General features: G+C 39.7%; 1 protein-coding gene across 2 annotated transcripts in view; it reads left to right on the plus strand.

The window, feature by feature from the left end:
* The window catches only part of LOC111224902 (LARGE xylosyl- and glucuronyltransferase 1), a 98540-nt gene that overhangs the window by 60135 nt on the left and 26285 nt on the right, over window positions 1-12120 (plus strand). For both annotated transcript variants that reach the window (XM_022749600.1, XM_022749599.1), the window contains 2 exons: window positions 7523-7627; window positions 11746-11858. In XM_022749600.1, coding sequence (XP_022605321.1) covers window positions 7523-7627; window positions 11746-11858 — 218 coding nt within the window. The remainder of the gene's footprint in view (window positions 1-7522; window positions 7628-11745; window positions 11859-12120) is intronic.

Consider the following 12120-nt stretch of genomic DNA (forward strand, 5'->3'; position numbering starts at 1 on the left):
GCAATATTTGAGTAAAAGTACAACTATCTTTCCAGAAATTGACTTTGGTAGAAGTTAAAGTCACTTTTTAGAATACTACTTGAGTAAAAGTCTTAAAGTATCTGATATTTACTGTACTTAAGTATCAAAAGTAATTTTCTGATATTAAATGTACTTAAGTAAAGTAAAAGTAAAAAAAAAAAAAGTGAGCCGTTAGAATTTTCATTATAAACTTTATTGTGGCTTCCTTATAGTAAAGCAAAAAATATTCAGGGTTCCCCCACCTTCTGTAACATCAAATTCAAAGACTTTTCCAGGGCTTTCCAGGGCTTTCCAGGCATAATTTCCTCAAATTCAAAGACCAAACACAGCATATTTTGAGAGAGCTCATACAAAGACAAAAACTGATCCGAGGCAATAACTGTTACATCACTGATTTTTTTTATAATTTTTTTTATATAATAAACAACTGAGAGGTTGGCAGTAATGAATATTTCAGTGACTTAGTGACTTCAGGCATAAGAGGCATTTCATCCAGTAGGAAGAATCTTTCAATCCAACATACGAAAACATTTCTTGTAAATACGTCCACAGGTGTGTAATGTTATCTCTGTTGTTACCACGGAGTTCACTGAGATTACCACTGTAGTTGGGGTGGTCGTCGTCTGTTACTGGAGTTGTAACATTAGCAGCAGATCCTGCAGCAGGTGCTTCCATGATGGCATCGTCGATTCTACTGTGATGACGCGGGACTTTTTACTCTTCTTCTTTAGTAAGCAAAAGACAGGCATTACGTCACCAACTCGAATTGGTGCATGAGCAATCTAGGAGCTCTGATTCGCCAAACCTGCTTTCTTGCAGTCTAATAAATTTCTTCTGATTTTATTTTGTAGTAACGAGTAACGTGGAGTAAAAGTGAAAGTTGAAATATAAATAACGAAGTAAAGTACAGATACGTGAAGTACAGTAACAGTAAGTATTTGTACTTCATTACATTACAACACTGTGTATGTGTGTGTTTTCAGGTGTGTTAGTCTGGACAAAGATCGTTTTTGTTTGAAAATGCCATTTTAAAATGAAAACATAGTGTGGACGTAGCCTGAGTTAGTGGGGCGTCTGGATAGCCAAATGGTTAAGTAGTGTATGGATGTCACTGGTTTGATTCCAGCTGTGGACCTTTGTCACTCTCTGGCCGTGTTTCCTGTCACTACAATAACTATCAGGTGAGTTAGTGAGGTCGTCAGCCGTATCCCACTGAACAACTTGAAACCAGCTTCGGTGGTACGGTCTGGTCCTTATTTTTTTACACCACTGCTAACAAACCACTGTCTGATGTTGGCTTTGTCAGTTTGCCTCCAGCTCAGATGTCAGACCCACTCAGAGTCTAAAGGAGCATTTCTGATATCCTCAAAGACCTTTTTTATTCCCTCTAGTAAAAAGAAACTATTCCATGATTCTTGTAACTGCCACTCAGTTGTACCGTATACCTGTGGAGCTCCCTCCCATACACTTTCCCATTACATGAAACCTCAAATAACAGTAACTGACATAAAGGGCAACATACTGAACTGTATGCACAGTTTGAGTTGTTGACAGATGTTATTGGTTTTCACTTTCCTAGTCAGGTATGAGGTATGAGTATGAGCTTTAAATTGCAAAAACAAGTATCAATCTCATCAGCTTCTCCCCCTGTTGCTCAGTATGTTTCGTTTGTCAGACTTTTAATGAAACTGGCCAATAGCACCATCAGCCTTCTCCATAAAAGGGCTGTTACCTCTGGAACACATGACTGAAATCCACTGAACTCCAGATATAAATTGTTTTACAACAAAGGTTAAGTTCTGGCTAAAACCAGTTAATTTAATCTATTCTTAATTGTTTTTATTTGATTCTTTGTAGCTTGTTGTGTTGTTGTCTCCTTTTACACTGTACAGCTGTATATTTTTAGCTAATTGTAGGATATTATCACTTGTGTTGTCTTTTTTGTGTTGTTTTTGCTTTTGATTTAATTACATTACACATGTAAATGCCCAACTACGGACAGGAGCTGAGAATCAGCAACAGCTATTAACTGTTTGTGCAACATATTAGTTTTGTGCTTTGAAACTATGTTGAGTTACTTTGTCCTTATCATGTAAATAAATAAACTAAAAAAAAACAAAAAGCTGACACATCAGCCAGCCCCAACTGTCCTATTACTTACTACTTACTGTTTGTCCACTTGCAATGTAGTGCAAATTGCATTCATAGGGAATAATTCTGCGTTTACTTCAGCCCAGTGTCCCTGCTCTGAACCTCAGTGGTGGGTATAGATCTAATGGTAATGTTCACTGCCCATGCAGTTCCAGTAGTGTCTCCTTTTAGTAGAGCAGTGTGTAGTAAGAGGTAATGGAAGAAAAAAAAACATTGTCGTTGGACAAATTCTGGGGTTGTGCTGAATTGTCCAACATGGATGTTCTGTTCTGGTGTCAGGGTTGAACATTTAACTACAATAGTAAGAGTTTGTGATGACTGTTTCAGCAGTAAAGATTCTTTTGTTTCCAGTCCCTGGGAAATTGTTTCCTCTGCGGAAGCAAAATGTTAAACTATCCACCAGAAACACTTAAAGGTACATCTGAGCTTCCGAAAACTTTTAGGGCCGACTGAAAGATGCACCTCTATAAACTGGCTTGAAGAAACTCACTCACGGTATAAATCATGTATAAGTGTGTGAAACTATGTTTTATATATATAAATATACATACAGAATAATCTATAAAAAATCTCTGCGTAACAAAATGTATAGAGCACTTTCAAAAACTGTCACAAAGTGCTTGACAAAGACAGCAGAAAGTAGAATCAGTAAAATCAACTGATTTCAAAAAGGGTCAATATGGTTTACACAATATATGACACTATGTAAAATAATATATAATGATTAAATTAATGTTTACTGCAATGAACTGTGTTCCTCTGCTATGTATTATATTAGACCAAAGTACTCACAACCCTAACATGAACCCTTAGTTTTTAATTTCAATTTAATTGGAATCATGAATTTGGAAAACAACAAAACAATATCATTTAATCAGAACACAATTCCACTTATCCAGCCTCAGTCTGAAACAGTCTGCAGTCCTCTGGTTTGGACGCTTAAAGAGATGTGTCAGTGATCACATGTTAAATGTTGAATAACGCTCCCTGTGAGTTGCAGTAGGAGGATCAGGTGTTGGAGTGAAAAGTGTATGTTGGACCTGCTGACCCTGGCATTCATCTTTACTTATATCAGCAACACTGACTCAGCAGTAAAAAATTCCCACTGATCTCCTGGTACCTCTCCACAGCTAATTTAAGAACTCCCCCATCAGCCCCCCAGCACGCTGGGAAATAGACTGTGGGTGGCCTGAGGTTCGCTGTGTGAGGATTTTGCTGAGTAGGACATGGATACATACTATTATGACCACTCTGCAACGCATTCTTCCCAGACTACAGTAGCTAAATAGCTGGTATTGGCTTAAATCCTTCAGCGGTTCACAGGCCAGGTAGCTAGTTGGTAAATTACAAAATCAATAGGAACTAAACAGCATAATGTAAATGAATGCGTTTAAGATTAAAAAGCTGGTCCAGAGGATTCCGTTCGTTTTGATGGAATATTTTCCAGAGATGTTATTCAAGAGCAGAACAGACAGATGGAGTCGAGCTGTATTGAATTGATTTTGTTTCCTTTCTTTTGCCTGTCATGGCTCTTTGACTTGGAAACTGACTTTATGACTGTTTTTGAGAGATCGGCATGTGAATGATTGACGGTCAGATGCACATCACTTTTTTGTCATTGTGAATGTCTGGATTTAGTCGTCTGTCAAAGTAAATGTTTCTGTTCATTTTGCTGGTCTGAAACTTTCTTCTTCTTCTTCTTCTTCTTCTTCTTCTTCTTCTTCTTCTTCTTCTTCTTCTTCTTCTTCTTCTCCTTATTATTATTATTATCATTATCATTATTATTATTATGTTATGTCTCCATGCCGGTGACAGCCAGGGCCGGAGACATTGTCCAGGTCCATTGTGCATCCGTCTGTCTCATTCTTGTGGCTTTGTGAACGTTTTTGTAGTTTTTATTTATTATCATCAGTTGCACAGTTCTCATCAGCTCTATGGAGCATTTTAGGCCCATTGTTTTCTTTCAAATAGTTTTAATTGTGATGTATGTATAAGCAGTGATACAAATGGTAGAATGGACATAATGCTTAATTTCAAGTGTTTAACTGCAAAAGAAAAAAATAACACCGGGGAGAGAAAAGAGGTGAAATGGTTTTGGCCGTCAGTTCTATGGGTGACCGGTGCAGTTTTGTTTTTTTTTTTTGTTTGAGTTCAAATAAAGTGTTTTTTATAATCTGGATAAACTGCTGGTTTGTTTCTGAACTGTCTGATCGTCTGACTGTTGTGACTTTGTTGTGTAAACTTTATTCAGTGCAATGTTATCCCAACCGATAGAACCAAATCTGTATAAAGAATAACCGAGATGAAGTTAGTTTGTAAAATTGAGTTAAATACAGTCACATTGTGCTTTTTCACTGAATTCCAGCACAATTAAATGTCATTAACCAGAATTAATCACACAGGGTTATTTGTAAATAGCAGTAAAATCAATGATGAACCCTTTCTAAAGATGTGAAGTAGAATAGAAACAGACAGTGAGTGCTGACAATGAGATCAAGCTGACAAGCATTTTTCTGATGAGGCCAAACTGAAGTAGAATCACCTGTGAGCTCTGTCCCAGCAGAAGCAGCAGTGTTTTGTTTTTTCGCTCTAATTGTCCCTCTCCGTCGTCACCTTGATGGCAGATCTTCGTTCTTTGTTTTGCAGCCTTTCTAAAGGCTGCCTGCTCCAATAAGCTCTCATTAATCTTCCTTACAGCCTTCATTAAAGCTGCCACCGCTACACCCATGCCTGCTCTCCAGGTTCCTGTCTCCTCCCTAATGTCTATCCCCCCCCCCCCGACCTTTATCTCTGCCCAGCGTGCCTTCTATAATCTGTCACCCTGAAGCCCACGTACACCCCTCCCTTCTCATCCCTCCATCCTCTGGATCCTTGCTCTTTATTTCATTCCACCTCCTCTTTACACCTATTGTCTGGTGGCTCACAAACTTTAAACTCATATGAGTATTGAATTCAGTTTGCACCTTCTCCCATGACGTGTTCTCTCCCGGTCTGTCGTTGACTCAGATGTAAAAGCCCACTGTATGTGTGGATTAGGTTTCTGCTGGCTCTGTGTTGAACTAGTTAACCCCGATCCGCTCCAACCTCCATTTCTGTCTGCACAACAATTCAAACTGTCGGGAGGCCAAGAACAGCCGGTTATCAGGAGATCATGACTCAATTATCTTCTTATCTCCGGATGAAACCAGCAGCAACAAATAATGTTTTTATTGAGCTTATAATACGGCTTCCACACCAGCCACAGCCACAGCCGGAGGCCTAGTTTGTGGGTTGTACGGACAGGAGGTCCGTTCCCTTCTCGTCAACGTCATATCTCAGTGACGCCTCGAGGGAACTTTTTCTAATTTGATATAAACGTTCACTTGGATTCAAAGATGAACTGATTGGATTTTGCCGGCCTTCACATCCCTCTCGTTCCTGAGAATGACATATATCAGCAACACCTGGAGGGGAAATTCATTACATCAGGCACAAATGTCGACTTAAACTCAAGGATGAACTGATTTAGATTTTAGTTGGCAAAGGCCAAAGGTCAAGGTCGCTGTGACCTCACATTCTTGGCCAGAACTAATTATGACACAGTTTAACACAAATGTCTATGTAGAAAATGATGAAGTGATTACAAAAGGGTCAAAGGTCAGCTTCATCGTGACATCATGTTCTGCACAAACACTTCTGATCATTATTTAACACTGTGACTCGGGAAAAGAAGGAGAGGTTGTGAGAATATTGTGAACAGAGTTCCCTTCATTCCTGGACTTTTATGACTTTTATGCTGTGTCTACACAGAAGGCAAGAGGATAAAAGTCGAAATGTTGAGAATAAAGTCGAACTGAGTCAGAAGAGGAAGATTTTAATTTTAATTTTGCCTTTCGAGAATAAAGTTGAAATGTCGAGAATAAACTTGACATTTCCTTTTGAGACGATATCAAACAGCGCGTATGACTGCCTCTATAAAATGCCTTGTATGGATGAACTGATGAAATTGTACTTCAGAATCGGCTTTAGCAACAAAGAAATACTTTGGCTCATAAATACAGTGTAGTCGTCAGCATTAGGACTGAAGAGATTGTGCCGAAAACTGCGTCTGTTCAGAAGGAAAAACCACACAAGCTGGGAAGAGGTGGCCGCATTCGTGCAAACTGAAATAGCGGGTAATGGACAAATGCAAGGATATTGTTGGTCACACCTGCTTGCAATTCAGAGGGGATTCGTTGTTCACAAGACACAATAAGACAACTGATGAAGTTGTTTGATCCTGAAGGCGTGGAGCTCAGGCGGGCGCGGCGTCTGAGACGCAGGCATTACCACAACAAAGGTCCCAACGTACCGTGTCATCATCGATTCGTACGATAAGCTGAAGCCGTACAGCATTGCTATCAATGGTTGTATTGATGGTTTAGTTGCTATGTAGTGTGGATGGAGGCCTACAGAACAAACAACAACCCCAAAGTAATAGCAGACTACTTCATCACATCCATTGCACGCTTGTGAGGATACCCGGAGCGACTGCACGCTGACAGCGGCACAAAAAATGACAGATAGTTGACTTTATTCTTGACATTTTGACTTTATTCTCTAAATGCAAAATAAATAGAAAAATCTTCCTCCTCATATTTTTTTTCTCATCTATGGCCCTAATACTCCTTTGTATGTTTTACAGTACCGTATGCCAGTTGTTTCTCCTGATGGTTAACATTTTAGTTTTGCTACTATATCCAGTTGCATTTCTGTTTTTCATCCTCTCTTTCTCTCAAGACAGGAATGACTGATAAAATTGGGGAGATTATAATAGTTTTTTGTCCAAATGCTTACATTTCATTTCAAGCAACAAGTCCACAGCCTTTCTCTGGGTTTTCACTGTATGTGAAAGTGTCTTGAATATGAACAGAAAATCAACAGCTGATGCAAAACTAGATGAGCCAGGTTGAAGTGTGAACACCAACATCATAAAAACTAGAATCACCTCCTGGTGGTCCTCTGCCTCCTCCACTCAGACTAGTTTCAGGTTACATCCCTGTTTATCCCGTCATAGAAAATATGAACCATTTGTGTGTAATGTTGTCATAATTACTGTGAAGTCTTGACTAATAACTAAAAAGTGTTTTGTGAGGTCACACTGACCTTGACCTTTGACCTTTGACCACCAAAATCAAATCTGTTCATCCTTCAGTCCAGGTGAATGTTTCTGCCACATTTTAAGAAGTTCTATCCGTCGACTATTAATAGACAAAAAGAAGGTGGATAATGAAATAAAGTCTACAGTGAATTAGAATGAAAGAAGTGAAAGCTGCAAAGAAAATAAGTGAATGTGAAGAAGCAGTAATGATGTTGTGTCTGCTGTGTTCAGGTCAACAGGTCCTGGGTCTGGTGGAGAACCAGAGTGACTGGTACCTGGGGAACCTGTGGAAGAACCATCGACCGTGGCCGGCTCTGGGCAGGGGCTTCAACACCGGTGAGTGCATGATCATATGGTGTTAGCACGATGAGGGTTTCAGTCTTGTTTGTGTTCATGATGAAAACAGAGACACATTTATCATGTCAGTGAATGATATTAAAGAATATCAGTGTGTGTGGTAAAAACACCGGGTTTTTGAGGCTGCTGTTTGTGGACTGATACCAGAACGTATAAGAACGGTAGAGAGACTCAAGCAGAATGTATCTTTACACATCTGATCTGTTCTGCTGTGATGTAAATATTCAACTTTAATGTGGCTCTAATGGATATTTTTTATAAAAATTAACATTTTTATTAAAATTTTAAATGACAGCTATGCAGTATATTTGATAAGCACTTCACAGTCTGGCTCTTCCACTGGCTTTCTTTTATAACAATGACATTAATTATTTACATTTGAACATGGAAATCTTTCTGCTCAAATATTACCAGGAGTTGAGGGGGGAAAAGAAATAAAGAGCGAGCTGTAAGATGCAATAAAATAATACACGGTGAACCCTCACTCATTCATCCTGGCAAATCAACTGACCATATAGGGTTAATGTACTCAGTCCATCTGGTCCAGATCAGGTCATTTTTTTCTTTGTGGCCCTTGAGGGAAAATGACAGCCTTTCCATAACATAGATTTTATTATTCCTATCCATCCATCGGAGGACGGCTCTCTTTCCTCGTGACTCGTACTTTCTGCCAGAAGTTTTCCTATCACTTTCTTATCATTATTGTCTCACCCTTCAAAAGGGGTGTCCCCCATGTATACAGCATCACATCTAAAATGTTTACACCAAATACATTTGTGTATTTATTTATTTTTTCAAATAATAAACAACAAATATCCTTTTTACCCACCAGCCCCACCCAATGCACACAAGCTGGATGTAAATGGTGTATTAAATACATAATGAATACAGTATGCATGCGTAAGAAGCATGTCTCCAAGTACCTTTATAATTACTTGGAGGGGCATAGAAAAAGAAACAGATCACCTGGATGATTCCATATCTGGTCCCTGTAATATATACAAACTGACAAGCAAAAATAAAAGTGAAAAATATGGTAACTGTCCTGAAATGGAAAAAGCTACTAAGGAGTAATGGGCATAGTTTTTAGTTTGCCTAAATATGTCAAAACTGGACCCCAGACTGAAGAGAATTTGTCCCTATAACCCCTAAGTGAGAACTTAATCTTCTCTAACTGTATAATTTGCATCAGATTGCTTAACAACAAAGACACTTTGGGTGGATTTGTTGATTTCCAATGTAATAGTATTCTTCTACGTGCAAGCAGTGTGGTAAAAGCAATGATGTCTTTTTGTTTTTTCTTTATGTTTACCAGCTGTAATACCAAATATAGCTGCAGTTGCATTGGGTTGGAAATCTATATTTAGTGCTTCTGATAGTGTTTTAAAGATCACAGAGCAATAAGTTGCCAGAGCAGGGCATGACCAAAACATGTGGGTTAAGTAAACAGGGGTATTATAGCACAACTTTTGTCTGAATCAGGGTATATTTTAGCTAGTCTAGCTTTGGAAAAGTGAGCTCTATTTACAACTTTAAATTATATAATACTTAGTTTTGCACAAGAGGTGCTGTCATTCACCCTTTGAAGAGCACAGTCGCTCTCCTCTCCTATGTCCTCCCCCAGCTCGCCCACCCACGTCTGCCTTCATCTTTGTGAGGGTTACATTTCTAATAGAAGCTATAAGGTCATTTATTCTTGAAACTGGCCCCTTTGAATTAAAGGGAATCTCTAGAATCTCATCTAAGCCTGAAACTGAGGGTATGTTTGGAAAGTTGGGATCATGCCACTGAAGGAAGTGGCGGACTTGAAAATAGCGAAATACGCTGGACCGAGGAAGGTCAAATTTGTGTGATAGATCATCAAAGTTTGTGTATTTAGACGTTTTCCTTCTAAAAGCCCAGCATCAGACGGCAGGCAGACACAGTTAGACAGCCGCTGGTCAACACTTCTTTGGAGTTGGTGGAGACCGACAGTAGAGCTAAAAGAGAGTGAATTCTGGACTAACCTTCACCAGGAGTACACAAACACTACTCCAAATGACTATGTTGCTCCGTAAGTGCTTTGCTATCAAGTTTGTCATATCAGCTTAAAAGGTGATGATATGTCAGTGTTGTGTGATATCACAGGTTTAAATTAACACAGCAAAACAAAAGCTCTTGTTAGTTTTCTCATGTAATATTCTCTGTAATTCAATAAATACCGATACAAAATACAGATCAGACAACATGCTGCATACAGTCATTCAAACCAGCAAAGAAAACAGCCATCAATCATGAATAAGCTGCAAACATGTTTTCATCTGTAAAACACAAATCTCCCAGTGGACATTGGAACCACGACTCTGCAGCTGCTGTATTTAAATCATTTAGAAAACACACAGCTTCTTTGTGATGTTCCATCTGAAGTTGTCTTTGATTGTCTCAGCTCATGTGACGCATCATTTCCTACCAGCACAAAATGGAAGATACACTGATTCTTCTTCTCCCAGCTGGCACCAGACATCACCGTAACATCAAGACTCTAATGCAGCTGATGTCGGACGGATGTTAAATTTTACCCAACAGTGGCTATTTGACATTGTGGCGTTTAGCTAACGTTGGGTGTCAGTATTCTATGTCAAGATGGCGTTGGTGTGAGACGTTTGGAAGATGTTGGATTGTGGTGACTTAACAACCCATCTTAAAAACAAGAATATATCAATGTCAGCCGATTTAATGGCAATAACATAATTTCAGATGATCCTGGTTATCTCTAAATAATTCCTCCACTGATTTTTGCAGAAAGTGTTCTATATTAAAATGACACAAACTATGAGAGATGATTTTATCCATACTGCCCACTCCTGCTGTGACAATTCATTCTCATACTGCGCATGTATGTATGTATGCATGTAGAAGGTTTTATCCTCTGTGATTATTTGGTGTGTTACACCACAGTAGATACATTTTAGTGAAATATTTGAATGCATTTTTATTTTCTGTTCCTTTCTTCCTCCTAACATCTTCGGTCTCCATGTTTTAAAGCGTAACAGTGCAGCTAAGGAGGGTACAGTGAGGCAGTTTCCTTCCTTGCAAGACCGGAGAACATTTGATGAAATATGCAGGCATCCACCAGGCCTGTTAAAGTTGTATGGAAAATCATTTTCAAAAAGGTGTGGGGTATAATTTCACACAACCTCAGAGCAGCTGATAGTGGAATTGATTGGATTCCCATTACACCTTGTTATTATTTTCCCCCGCCTATATATTTTTTTTCCCTCCATCAAACCCTGCAGGTCTTTTCCTTCAGGAGGCAGATAGCTCTCTCTCTCTCTCTCCCCCTCTCTCTCTGTCTGTGCTGTTTGGAGCAGGAGGATAATCTTTCTGTTGAGTAGAACCCAAAACAGCCTGGATGGCCCACAGCAGCAGCCCCATGAATTTCACAGCAGACGCATTTCAGCGGCAGCGGTGGAAAACTCACTTGAACGCGTCTGTGTCGTAAACTCGCCATCAGTCTGACTGAACAGCATATCTCGTGAACACAAAAGCATATGTTGCATTTACACAGAACAGCGACTTGACAGAAAACCTCCATCTCAGCCACGGTTGGTCGACTTTGTGGCGACGGCCGTGGCAACAGATGGGGCACGGCAGGGTGTGAAAGATGGCGTGTTTGTTTCAATCCAAAAAAATTATTCACCGTGTCTCTCCCTCTGAGCATTGGCTGCTCGACTTTATTTGTAGCAACCGGGAACATTCTTTATTAGCCAGGGAACTGGGAAGAAAAGGTTTTTGTTTTAGATTTTTCCTGTTTCTTGGGGGAGAAACACGTGAGCTTCTAAGAATAATTTGTGTTTCTAGGAGGATTTTAACATGTTTTGTCCTTCGACTGCCAGCCTGTCTCCAAGCTTAAAGTCTACAGCTTTATCTCAGAAAACACAAGGCTGTGATTCACAGCCTCATGATGGGACTTTATCACCTTTACCAGGCAGCAAGATACTGATCTGTCTGTTTCTTAAGCTACCATATCTCTGTCTGAATGTGTGCGTGTGTATGTGCGTGTGTGTGTGTGTGTGCTTGTGCGTGTGCGTGTGCGTGTGCGTGTGTGTGCTTTCCAGGGGTGATTTTGCTTCTCCTGGATCGGCTGCGGAAGCTGAGATGGGAGCAGATGTGGAGGTTGACTGCAGAGAGAGAACTAATGAGTATGCTGTCCACCTCCTTGGCAGATCAGGTAACATACATCCTCACACACGCTCACACCTCAGACGTGCAAATTCATCCCCTTCTGCCAATATTTGCAAAAGGACAAATTACAGAAACACCTGTACTCGATACAGGAGCCTGCTTGACCATACACACTGTTAGACTCACATTATCTGAATCATACGAATGGGGGTCGACAGTGCGTAAACAAAGATATTCATAGTGTTGCTCTCAGTTGTTTACATGTGTTGCTGTCAGCCAAGAGTCATAGGTACATTTTCAAAGGTCTT

The sequence above is a fragment of the Seriola dumerili genome, unplaced genomic scaffold, assembly GCF_002260705.1.
Source record: "Seriola dumerili isolate Sdu_G_001 unplaced genomic scaffold, Sdu_1.0 BDQW01000138.1, whole genome shotgun sequence".
Taxonomy (NCBI): domain Eukaryota; kingdom Metazoa; phylum Chordata; class Actinopteri; order Carangiformes; family Carangidae; genus Seriola; species Seriola dumerili.